The 13,850-nt window shown below is 43.6% G+C and overlaps 1 protein-coding gene across 8 annotated transcripts in view; it reads right to left on the bottom strand.

Annotated features, from left to right (window-relative positions):
* LOC145399810 (protein lap4-like) overlaps positions 1-13,850 on the bottom strand; it is a 1,200,472-nt gene that overhangs the window by 691,452 nt on the left and 495,170 nt on the right. For 7 of the 8 annotated variants that reach the window (XM_080272363.1, XM_080272366.1, XM_080272368.1 and 4 more), the window contains exon 15: positions 102-308. The exons of the other annotated variant lie outside the window; for it this stretch is intronic. In XM_080272363.1, the coding sequence (XP_080128489.1) occupies positions 102-308 (207 nt within the window). The remainder of the gene's footprint in view (positions 1-101; positions 309-13,850) is intronic. 8 annotated transcript variants of the gene reach the window in all.

The raw sequence follows: 13,850 nt of genomic DNA, 5'->3' as shown, positions 1-13,850 counted from the left end.
AGTGTAGCAACTCATATTCATTCACTCATAACTGACCAAATTCTAAATTACATATCTATACTCATACAACAGCACCTGCTATGAACACAAGAATTTCTTACCTGAGCAATGATTGAGGCAACTTTTTCAAGGTCTGCAGTCTTGGTGCTTGGACTGATGCGCTTGTTTTTAAGGTGGTGTGGCGTGTCTCGACGATGAAGGCGAATGGGCCGCTCTTGGTCTCCCTGGCTACCTCCATCATCTTCCTCTCTCACTGGCACTTGTCCAATCCCCTCTAGTGAGAACCCTACATGTTTCTCACCATCAGGCTAGCCAGGGACAAGTTAGATTATTAATACCTAATTTATTCTTTGCATTTAAATCTGATTTGCATGGTAACAATTCATCACAACTACCATTTTCAAGTTTATGTCTATATTTCAAGTAACACAGGTCAAATAGGGTCACCTGGCAGCACTCTTTCACTGTTCTGTTTTGTGTCAGCTCAATAGGACAGTAAATTCTCAATCACCTGACATATAACAGCCAAAGAGGTGTCAGAAGGTGATGTACTGAAGGAAAGTGACACAATACCTCCCCCCAAAACCCAAGGGGTTCTAACACACTATAAAATCCTATACCTGAAAAGTATTGTATAACCCTTAAACACAGTACTGTAATACGCAGGATATAATGTCAATGTACTGTACTGTGCACTTGATCCATGGATGCAGAGCTAAGCAGGGTGAAGCAGGACACCAGGGCAGACACAAAGAGGATCAGAACTAGCCAAGCAAGGGGACGAAGAGAGAGAGAGAGAGAGAGAGAGAGAGAGAGAGAGAGAGTCAAACAGGAGACTTTAGAGTAAATAAACTAACCAGAGAGTAACAAGAAAATTTCTTGAAAAATCCTGTGTGGTCCAGTGGCATAAGTGATATTACAATACACCTCCTCCTCCTCTTTCATGGTTGCCACAAGGTTGATTACGGGCACAAGGCTTCCTGCTGGTGAGGGCACTGTGGGGCTCAGAAATATAAGTTCCGCGGGAGAAGATATCATGAAAGGGGTGAGAGGCAGAACGTCAGAGTAGGACACTGAAGTGGTAGAGGTGTCCCGCTGGGTGATGATAAAAGTCCTGGATCTGGGATGCAGGAGTTGGAGGAGGTCTAAGTGCTGGACTGTGGCTTGGGCGAAGATGCTGCTGGTGTCAGCGATTGTACGAAAAACCAGATAGACAGCTGTTTATAAGGGTGATGTTGCTGGTGGGGGGTCACCCCCTCAATGCTTCTCACAAAGCAGATACCCATGATGGCTGCATGATAATGGGGTCAGTGTTAGGGTGCTCGAGGTACAGTAATGATCCACTTTGAGATCAGGTTATGTCATGCATGTACTGATCGCATACAAATCAACTGCACACTGACGTGAATTTTACATGGAATCAATAGGGATACGCTGAGGGTCAAAATCTCAAAAAACTACTTAAAGTAAATTGTAGACTGGTCAGCTGTTTCAAGTTGTCACCAAGGCTTCCGGGTGGGGAATCATGAGATGAGATGGTGGGACAGCCAAGCAGTGAGGCGGTAGGTGAGCAATGTGGTGAGATGGCAGGAGAACTTAAGGGTTTCTGCAATCTTGTTTGACCCACGTCTGTCTTTATGGTGCTTAACTCCTCACCCATGGGCCGTCACTACCGTGATGCTCATTACATAAGTACCATACCGCGGTGCGTCACTTCTGTGATCCAGGGATTTTTTAAATCACCCAGGCTTTCAAGTGCGGTCTTGCATCATCTATCAGTACTGCCAGCGTGCAGCTATAGGCAGCGCTGCTAATACCACTAGTACATGCATCCAGTGTTACTAATTTAGCCATTTTTCTGTGTCTGCCTCACCTCCCCTCCCTTACCCTCTCCCCCACCTAGCTACAGCCTGGCCACGCAATGCAACTCCCAGAAGGTTTTTTCTATTAACTTTTTCCATTGAAATGTGCCCTATGTCCTATTCTCATACTAAAAAATATATATAAAAAAAAGGGGGGAAAGGCTGACTGATACTGCCATTGGCCATGAAGTAGCTAATTTATCACCTGGCAACACCCCATGTGCACTTGGTCGCTTATGACCTATTCTCATACTAAAATATATATATATAAAAAGGGAAAAGGCTAAGTGATACTTCCATTGACCTGGAAGTAAATAATTTATCGTGTATTGTCTAGATTTCCTGCTATCCCCACAGGAGGGGCACGGCGCGGTCCAGTCATCCCCACGGACAAGGGGTTAACAAAATTCAATTTAACACGTTACCCTCATTTCGGCAATATGAGTTCTCTCCCAGGCCACGTTTCACTTCAGAACTCTCTCACAGAAGTCTGCAAGGATCTATCACAGTGAAAGGATTTATGTTGCTTTACTGAGTACCAATGAGGGATATGCCTTCATAAAAGTAGTGTGTCAGTGGTGGCCCACCACGTGGTATCATGACATTTTCTTCTCATGTTGCATGATGCACCACCGGTGGATCACTGAGGTAATGTACTAATTTGGCCCAGGTAGCGCAGTCTCCGCTCACCCTTACCTGGTGCTTCTGTTTTCTTTGGTTTGTTACCATCTCATTCTCTGTCGTGAAGTTCCAGGTGGCACTTACCTATTTAGGTAACTGAAGGAAGTCCAACCAAAGGTCCAACACTACCTTTTTTATTATTATCTTGTTTCTTGTTCATTTTTCCTCCTTCTAATCTCTTCACCAGCCTCCTAAAGTTTTTTTTTGCATCACTGAAGACAGTGTTTCTTGCAACCAAGCAAAATGATAGCTGGGTATGTTGAATGCCATAATAGTAATCATCAGTATCCAGCCAGGGATAATTACAAATATTGGTTATAATTAATCATTTATAATTATTAAAAAAAGTTCAATAACCAAAAACATAGACAGACTTATCTTTTTTTATAACAAAATAAATGTAGAACTGTTCGAAACACGAGTGGTTACTCCATTTTTTCTTCTAGTAAAAAATCACAAAAATTTATCATTAGTAAATTTACTCTTTGTTTGTTTGTCTGCTCAAGAAAACTGTATTTGCATCTCATGGCCCTAGTTCTGCAACATGGAGGTGTTTTTCAATGTTTTTGTGTAATTAATAGTATTGTTTGACATCTAAATGAAATGTAATAGTCACTAGTGGAAGTCTGATATATATTCTCTAACTAAATAGGCATTTCTCTAATCTTATATCATAATCCTATTCAACATGTCTTCTACTGTAGAAGCAGCAAAAAAAAAATCTGCCCACCAAATATTCGTAAAGGTGAAATACATCAAAAAGTGAAAACAAATTACAGTAATCACTCCAATATCCGGATCAATAGAGCCATCGGTAGGTTCGGATATTGGTTTTGTCCGGATATTGGGCCCCAGCTTATGGACTTGTACTTACGGACCCTAACACAGAGAAACACCTATACAACTCCCTCCGGACATGCATAGCACCTATTTAACACCCAAATCACACCAATAAGGCACATAAATGACTGAAATAAATGCAATAGACACATAAAATGTGGGTTTAGAAGTATGTTCATACATTAATAAACATTCTGGTACTTATGGACTCTAACCGAACCTAACCGAACTCTGAAAAACACATTCCTACTGCACATGCATGAGGTAAGTTTAGTATGGAAAGAAGTACAGTATGACACTTTCTGGTAAGTATAGTATGGGAAAAAATACAATATGAAACATTCTGGTAAATATAGTATGGAAAATAGTACAACATGAAACATTTTGGCTACTTACAGCAAGTCCCTGGCCACCTCGATGAATAACCGCCTCCTCTCGGACTCTGACAGTAAGAACGATTTCCTGAAGCACTTGCACTACACTCTTCCTAAAGTCTTGCACTGAACTTAGTCACTAACACACAGAAGTCCGTTCTTTTCACAGTGTTCACTTTAGTCCAAATAATGTTCCATTAAATTTAAGTGTTGCACATTAACTTTTCCCAAGTTTTTTTAAGTTTCCAAAGCCAAAACAAAGAAGGTTAGTTACGTTAAATTTCTCTTCTACTTAGTCTTTTCTCCCAACTTGAAAACCTTAACACAACACACCGTTTTTCACTGCACAACACTCAAAATTCCCGTGTGGTCTAGTGGAGAAGTTCTTGCTGTTTATTCACTGTCAGAGCCCGAGAGTATCACTGGCAGGCGTCCAAGGGGTGCATCGGTGGGTAGTGGTGATGGCGTACCGACTACAGAAGACTCTGAAGACAGCCGCAAACTCACGTCGAGCGGTGACTCCACTGTAGCTGATGTGCTGGGCTGTGGCTCGGAGCATGAGGGCCTGTCTTGGGGAGGCAACGGAGTGGAACCAGGGCTTGGCACAGCGGGGGTCACGGGCCTGAAAAAACTGTCAATCGTTGACTGACGCAAGGACCGACGATTCTGGCGATTGATGATGCGCTGCCGGAAAGCACGCACTTCCTCCACGAGTCCCAAGGGCCCCATCTCCCTGTCGCAGTCCGGGTGTTCCAGGTAGTCTAGGACGAACTCTAGATGTTCCCGGAGTGCGCTCAGCTTGGGGATGGCTGGAGTAGTGTCCTGCTGGGCGGAGTCTGCATCATCATCGCCTTCGTCGTCGGAATCTTCAAGTTCGGAACTGACACCAGCAACCGAAGACGCGATCTCGATATCAGACAACGTCTGATACCCAGGATCGCCCTCGTCGTCGTCCAACCACTCACGAACATCGTCCACATCAACATCGTCGCCGTGCGTACGTAGCCGTGCATGGAAGTCATCCACGTCAAACCCTAGGAAATCGTACTCCACATCTGTTCCGAGAAGCAGACGAGACCAACCATTTTCAAGAGTTTTCACAGGGACTTCCTTCCATGCACTAGCCCAGTTGTACAGCGCAGACTTGATGTTGTAGCGGCGAAGGTTTTCCAAAGTCCGCTTGCCTCGAGTGTCACGTCCTTCCCTGCGCTCGTCCTCGTCCTCGAGAACCACCATCACCTCGTCCAGGAACTTCCGACGGTACAGGCGCTTTGTTGCCACGATCACTCCTTGGTCCATTGGTTGAATGAGAGCAGTCGTATTGGGTGGCAGAAACATACACCTAATACGGCCATTCTCAGCAACCAAGTCCTTGTCGCACGGGTGGGCAGGTGCATTGTCGAGGAGAAGGAGAGCCTTTACCTGGTCGCGAGGAATTCCCAGTGTCTTCGTCTGGTAATGTATGACCTCCTTGACGAAGTGATGGTGAAACCAGTCTTTGAAAATCACAGCTGTGAACCATGCTTTCAAAGAATGGTACCATACGACAGGAAGGACATCCATCACCCCACGAAGGCACCGAGGCTGCTTTGCACGGCCAACAATAACGGGCTTAAGCCGGTGCATGCCGTTAGCATTGGCACAACACAAAGCAGATATCCATTCCTTAGAAAGCTTGCGGCCAGGTACACGCTTCTCCGTCTCATCGGCGAGAGTGTTCGTTGGCACCGAGCGATAGAATAGGCCAGTTTCGTCAGCGTTATAGACTTGACCGAGAGTGAGGCCCTCCCTGTCGATCAAGCCTTTCACCTTGTGCCGAAACTCGTCCACTCCATCCTCGTTAGCGTCCAATGCTTCGCCATGTGCTTTACGGTTAGTAAGGCCATGTCGCAACTTGAACGCGAAGAGCCAACCCTCGGATGCCTTGAAGTCTAGGGCGTCGTGAAGCCTTGCAAACTTCTCAGCAGCAGCCTTCAGCTCCGTTCCACGTACCATCACACCAGCTGCACGTTGCTGTCGATACCAAATCAACGTGGAGCGGTCGATCTCTGCATACTTGGGAGTAAACATAACCTTCCTCTCCACGTTGCGTTTGCTTCTCGACGAGAAGTCAGCCGTGTACTGCATGAGCTTGTCTCGGGAACGCTTGATATCAAACAAAGTCGACCGGGCCAGGTTGAACTCGCGGAGAATGCGAGAGGAAGACCAACCCGCATCAACCTTCTCCAATATCTCCCGTTTCTTCTCCAGAGTCAACACCACTCTCTTCCTTTTCTCAGGAGGCGGGGCCATCATCACACACACTAAGAGTAGGGCAGAGAGCAGCAGGAGGCCTTGCAGCAAGTACGGCACCACCACAAAAGCGAGCACGTGGGCAGCCATGACGAAGAGCGTAGGTCTTGTCGCGGTGAGAGACAGGCGGGAAGTGGGGAGGATGCAGCGGCGCTCTATCGGACGTCGGAGGAATGACGAACCAAAACAATGCTCTCACGCGGCGCGCGCGGCAAGTTCAAATTACGGACGGCAAAAAATCGATTTTTTTTCCAATTTTTTTGGATTTTCGGACCATTTTGGGAATGTTTGATCCCAGGACGATAAGGTTCGGTTAGTGGGGATGTTCGGTTATTGGGCGTCCGGATATTAGAGGGATTACTGTATTACTCATTATTGCACCATCAGTGTATCAACACGCTAGAAATGAAGACATCAAATGGTACACCAGTGGCTCAGCACGCGGGTAACGTGTTAACATCAATGGAAAGGTTACACTTTACCCTTTTAGGCTTATCCTCAGTGCCCTCAGTAGCACCATGTCTTCCACTGGGGTTAGCACCCTTTCCTGGCAAGTTTTCAAAGCCAAAAGTTTCAGTATTTCACACCAAAAAGTTACAGTACATCCTCGTTACCGATGGGATTTTTTTTTTTTTTACTGTTTCAAATATATGTGGATTTTTTTTTTTTTTCCCCAGCCATGAATTATTTATTAATTATTTACTGTTGTTTCCAGATGATACAGTGTTGTTAAGTGAAGACGAAGGGGAGCTGCAAGGCTTGGTGGATGAGTTTGGGAGAGTAAGAAACGGAATCTAAAGGTGAATGTAGGGAAGAGTAAAGTGACGGTCTTTGAAAAAGGTGAAGTCAGTGAATGTACAATGAGGTTGGATGGAGAGGAACTGGAAAACATGAGTATGTTTAACCCCTAATACGTGGCCATTGACAGCCGACCCCCCCCCCCCTTGGGTGGTGGAATTCGATCGTGGGCTGAGTACCTGTAGGAAAATATTAGCCAAAAATCAGAGATTAACCCTACAACATTATACTTGGTATGGCAGATAGTACTTACATTCAGCTTTCTCCAGAGACAGGTGTTGAGCCTTCATGGACTACCCAAGGACTTGTGGAGACTTGCAAAGTTGGGTAACAAAATCTTCACTTTCACACCTCCAGCAACCCGGTTTCCTCTCTACCACAGCCTCATTCTGTCACAGTAAACTTTATACTACAACGTACAGGTAGTTTGGAATCCGTATCTGTACAATAAGCACTGAAAACAAGGCTAAAATCAACGAAGTGTACGGCCGACATGCAGCATGGCGGCGGTCTTCCCGTCACTCAACAAACGTTTCCATTTTCACAGCTAAAAACACGTATACTACATTATTTTCAATCATATTACTTCCCAAAAGATCACCGCAGCACGCTTTTTATTCGGCCTTACGCCCGTCACTTTATTCTCGTTCCTGTCGGCCACTCGCACGAGCTAGAACTCGCCATAATGTCACTGTGAAAGCCTGTGGTAAACTGACGCTAAACAGGGGCAAACCGTGCAAAAAAAAAGCTAGTGTTACAACTGGGGAAACAAGCGTTTCCTATTAGCATAAACTGCTTGTGAGAGGAGAGCGCAGATTTACAGTTCTGAGCAGTCAGAGCGCTGCCATGTATCACAGCCAGGCTGGCCGGGCCGTGGGGGGGGGGGGGAATGTGATACTTGGCAACAACGGAGGTCAGTAGTACAAAGGTAAAGTATGCTAACTGTAGCTAAAGGGTGGTGGTACTGACAGACAATACCAGCTGGAACATCCTTGCCCACATTTATTCAAAATTAACTCGAATCGCAAACGCGACACTCCGCTATTATGTCCTTTTCGGCGAGCGTCGCAAACGCGATGCCCCGCGTTTTAGGGGTTAAGTACTTGGGGAGTGTGATGAGTAAGGATGGAAGTTTGGAGGATGAAGTGCTTGAAAGGGTACAACATGGAAGGAAGGTAGCTGGTTCCTTGAAAGCAGTGATAAGAAATGGGGAAGTGAGCATGGAAGTGAAAAAGTTACTACAAGACAGTATTGTGATACCAACTCTAACATATGGAAGTGAAGCTTGGATGTTGTTGGAAGGACACAAGTCAAGAGTGAGAGAAGTGGAAATGAGTAATTTAAGAGGAGCCTGTGGAGTCACATGGAGAGACAGGCTGACAAATGAGGATATAAAGAAGCATTGTGGTGTGGATGTGATAGGAAGCATTAGGAGGAACACACTGAGGTGGTTTGGCCATGTGGAGAGGATGGAGGGTGAGAGACTGATGAGGAGAGTGTATGTGAGTGAGGTGGAGGGGGGTAGAGGGAGGGGGAGGCTGAGGATGAGATGGAGGGATGGAGTGGAGATGTATATGAAAGAGGGGGGTGTGAGTTGGGAGAAGGCAGTGAAATGGCTGGGGACAGGGTGAGGTGGAGATGATTTGTTTGTGGCCACCCCGTATGGGATTAAGGCCTCTGGCAATAGATAGATAGAAATAGCAATGGTAGTGTCTTCTCGCCAACCTGCCACTCACCCCCTTTCTGCTATACCCATTGGCTTTTATGCATCTCGCTTATTTATTTATCTTTTTCTAATAACAGAACAGAGGAAGGAAAAACAAAAGAATAAAAAAAATAATAATCCATACACCAGATTTTTGGCATCTTCCATTCATACAAAATCTGTAACAGTTGGACTTGAACAGCTGTTCGTTGAAGTTTGGGGGGAAACAACTCTGGGGAAGCAAGTTCCACAGAGACAAATTTTGGGGAATAAAAGAATTCTGATAGGCAGAAGTTCTCCAATATGGCTGTGTGACATTCCATTCATGAGCACTACCTGATGCCCTCGTAGCACGAGGGAAATGATGATGATGATGATACAAATATGCATGCTGGCAGTGCCAGCATTAAAGATGCAGCTAGTTGCCTGATTTTGGTTCTCCCCTTTTCCATCTAACTTAGACATCTCACTCTCACTTTTAATAAATAACAAAATATATTCTGTGCCTGTAGCGCCTGCAGTGGAAAATATATGAAATGTATACATAAATAGGCAAGCTGGCAGTGCCAGCATATCTCATTTGTTTTAGGAAACTATGTAGCTATTGGCTGGCTTTCAACTCCGCTTATTTCCATCTATGCATCTCACTCTCACTTTTTATAAATCAGATTGTTTATACAGGCTCCAATATACATGTATGTGTCAGCTTTTGTCAACTAATGGCAGCTCTCCAGGCTACTCAATCTCTGGCAATCTTCCTATTTAGTCTCTCATCCCTGAGGTCACACACTTTGACCTCACCTCAGGTCCTTTTTGGTCTGTCTCTCACAACCCTACCCTCAACGTTCACATCTCTCACCTTCTGCACCCATCGGCTATCTTCCATCCTCTCAACAAGTCCAAACCATCTCATTCTACCCCTCCTCATCACAACACCAATGCATTCAAGTCTCATGCTTCCTCTCAACTCTTCAATCACAGTTCTAGCTCCCAGGCCTCACATTCAAGGATGCACTGCACATCCATCTAACCATTATCAGTTCTATACATTTAAGCCAATAAATATCCTCTTCCTTTACTGCCAAGTATCACAACCATACAGCATTACACTCCTACCATGTACGGCATACAAGGCTCTCTCAACGCGGAGGGAGAGCCCTCTCAATGTAAGAGGAGGCAACAGCTCCCTGAACTTCCTCCAACCACTCCACAACATTTCCCATTATATATATATATATATATATATATATATATATATATATATATTTAAAAAAAAAAAAAAAAATCCACACACTCAAGAGACTCTCCAGCAAGATCAATTCTATCATGCCTCTCAATCTCTACACGCTATTCCTTACACACCACACACACAAAAATTATTCCCAGCGCCTGTAGCTACTTCTGTGGAAAATAATAAAATATTTATGTAACAATACATGTTGAAGGTGCCATCCTACGTGCTTTGTGTTATACAGTTACCCACCTGCTTTTGCCTCCACTCATTTCCAACTACAGTATACATCTCACACTTGCTTTAAACAATACTCTCAAGTGTCTGTAGCTGTATGTGGGTAATACTAGCCTATGGTGGAATGGTATATATACAGTACTGGAAATGCATTTAATACTTTAAAACAACATAACATATGAGTGGCTTTGTAAGAATTACATAATGATTACTGTATATAACGGGGTACATCAGGAAATTGGTATCGGGGGATATGGATATTGACAACATCTTTGGAACATAACCCCCATTGATAACATAGAGGATCTGCACAGGATCACCATATGTGCTGTATAAGCAATTTTTATCATTGCTAACCTGAAGCTGGGTATGTCTTCACCGATTATAACGATCAAATGCATACCAAATGAACGTATAGTCATTAATTTGATATCAATGAGCACCCTCATCGCCTCCTGGATCTGCTGCAGCTTAGAGATGTCTGGGATGATGTCCTCTTTGTCCATATCCTTGTCTTCCCTGACCTCACTGGATGGAGTCACAGAGGTGGCAATTTCCCCATTAGTCACCAATCTGATGGCCCTGTTTGCTCACACTGACCTCAAGCCACTTATCACAGGTGATGCCTTCCCCTGACCTCCAAAAATGCTGGTGGAATTTGGAGGCCCCAAAACTAGCAAAGTCCACAATTGGCTCTTCTCTCTAAAGAAGCCACTTCCACCCATTTCCAGAGTGCTGGTGGGGGCATCCTTCAAGGCATGGGCCCAGCAGAAAATGACTGAACCACTTCAGATTCTCAAGCATCTGCACCTCTCGAGTTGGCACCAGCTGCCTTCTCCTCACCTTCAAGCACAAGCATAACCTCTCCAAGGACACTCCAATGGTATGAGCTCTTCATTGCAACAATAAAATCCTGGTCCACTGGCAACAGGACAGCATTTGTATTAGATGGCAAATACAGACACCCAACATGATCATGCTCTCCAACCAACTCCTTCTCAGAAGGGTAAGCAGGAACATTAATGATTAGGAGAGCCTTCACCTGGTCACAACCGTAGCCAAGAACTGCCGTCTGATAACTGATACTCTCCTTCACAGCATGGTTAAAAACCAGTCCAAGAAGATTTTGGGCATGCACCCAGCCTTCACAGAGTGGTAATAAACCACTGGGAACCTATCCATTAACTCACAAAGGCAATATGGTTGTTTTGTGTGCTCAAATAAACAGGTTTGGGCCAATGTACACCTGTTAAATTTGCCATGCACAAAACTGACACAAGCTTTATGCTAACTTTGCAGCCAAGCAAAGGCATTTCCTTTTCACAAGCCAGGGTATTAATTGGGACTGAGTGACAATTGAGGCCAGTTTCATCAGCATTATAAATCTGACTGACAACCAGACCTTAGTCATCAATTAGTTTAAAAGCTTCTGCCAGAACTTGTCTATTCACATACCCAATGTGTCCAAAGCTTCAGTGTGTCCTCTTGTTAGAAAACTCCGTGTTGAAGTTTGAATCAGCTTGCTGTCCATTCTTCGTCAGGCTTACTAATAATCTCTTGCTTCTTCTCCAGAGGGAGGACCTTTCTGAGGAGCTTGGCAAGTGGAGGTGTGATAGTGACACATGCCAGCAGAAAGCATGAGGCCAACAAAACATGCATGACATGGATGACAACAAATATGAGGAACTCCATCATATCCACAGCTGCATCCTAACAATATGGCTGCCATGTGGCATTAATGGACAGAGAGCGGCAGCCTTGAGGGAGGGAGGGGGGGACGGGACTGATGCATTGACAAGCATTTTGGGATAAGGTACACAAGATGAAACATGCTATGAAATGTGTCAAGGAGGAAGGATATGCTTAAAAAATTATTTTAGAAAAAAAAAAAAAAAAATACTGGTAACAAAGAATTATATACTTGCCAAATCTGGCAACATCAAAAGCAGTGTTTTGGTGATGAAGACTCACAGCACTGAATTAAAACACAGTGTTTTGGTGGTGAGACTCACGGTGCTGAACTGTTTAGAAGGTTAGACTCACAAAGGATCAAGCGGTTTTCAATCTGGGAACTTCCTAGGGAATTTTAGAAATTCAGTCATTTGCTGTGATGGGTGGAAAACGATGTGTGCCAATTAATGCACTGATGGATAACTGAGTTTACTGTAATACAGTACAGTCTTCATACAACATGAGATAGGTTATGTAGAACCACGTGCAAAATCAATTCTGCGCTAAAATGTGACATATATTTACATGTAAAATAGGAAAGGTTCTAGAAGCCAGATATTTTTCATTAAAAATATATTTTAAGATGGGTTATTACAAATATGTCTAACTTAAGACACCCAAGACAGTGTGTTTAAGTATGATCTTACCAACTGGACACATCAGTGCATTCTAACCTAACCTAACATTGTTTTGCCCCCTTATACTACCCCATAAAAATTTTAACCACCAAGGACTGCCACTAAGCTTCTTGAAAGTTCTCGTTACCAATCAGGAACCTCTGACCTGAGCAACACATGAATCATGGCCACCAAGCATCACACATATTTCACCAGGAATCACTTTTGGTGCTCATTAAAAAAAAAAAATAAAATAAAATAAAAATAAATTTAAAAAAATAAAATGCAGTGAAACTATTTTTGAAAGTCATTAGTCATCAACAACAAAGGAAGGAAAAACTATAACGAAGTCGTCAGCGTGAAGTGACTGCATCCTTCTCAGATACACACAAATGCAGTAATCATGAATAAACACAGCGTTTTGGTGGTGAGACTCACGGTGTAATTTGTATGACATGGTGTAATTTGTATGACAGTACAATTCACAAGAAATGAACTCATACACTGTAATTACCTTTCCCAACTATTTACGTCAATATTTAGTGTCTTGACATACCAAAAGACCTGAATTTTCTCGACCAAAGACCATCAGTTCATAAAAAAGATTGGGAACAAACTCCCCCCCCCCCACTCGTTGCACTAAAGGCGAAAACATGACTTTTACTGCTCCTACATCGTTAACTTTTTTTCCAACAAAGAAACTATCCACATTGTAAACACACCCGACTCATTTTATATGTCTGATTATTTGCATTTAAGCTCCCACACCACACGCCACTTCGTCCAACAATTACCGTATTTCGCGGCATGTAAGACGCACTTTTTTGTCTCAAAGTTACATTAAAATATCCCCATGCGTCCTGCACGCTAGACTAAGGCGGGTTAGTTTGGCTCCATTGAGAAGAAACTCTTATAAAGATGATCATCTCACTGCTTAGCAACCACAGGTGTTTTCTACAGTATGCAGACTTGGTTTTATTTTAAAAAATAATATACACTATAGTAGGACTCGTCTACGTTTGCGGCTATGGTATGGCCCGCACCTGTGTACAGTGTTGCCACGTTTTCTATACCGTTATCTCTCTCTCTCTCTCCTGGCGGGAGATGTGAGCCACCCTGAGTACTTTTGATTCTTTTATAAGTTGTTTATAATTGTGCTTTCATTTGTTATTTTGGTTTTGTTATATTTAGTGATATTTATCATTTTTTGTATACGGCGACAGATGACCCGTTATTGCAGTACCATGATTGATTTTCATTCATTCATTCTCTTTCCCCTTCCTCCATCTCTCTCTCCACACCACCCCTGAGGTCAAGGCCACCGACTGGGTGTGGAAGTGTTGCCGCTCGCGAATGAATAATGTTTTTTTTTTTTTTTTTTTTTACTTCAGTATTGGCATATGCCTACTATTTTGTCCTACATATTAGCTTATGATTATAAATGTGATTATTCCTCGCCCTTAAAATTACGGTAAAAGCCAG

This window comes from Coenobita brevimanus, chromosome 50 (genome assembly GCF_032717465.1).
Source record: "Coenobita brevimanus isolate Jiangsu-jjx chromosome 50, ASM3271746v2, whole genome shotgun sequence".
Lineage (NCBI taxonomy): Eukaryota > Metazoa > Arthropoda > Malacostraca > Decapoda > Coenobitidae > Coenobita > Coenobita brevimanus.
This window is presented reverse-complemented; position numbering and strand designations above follow the sequence as displayed.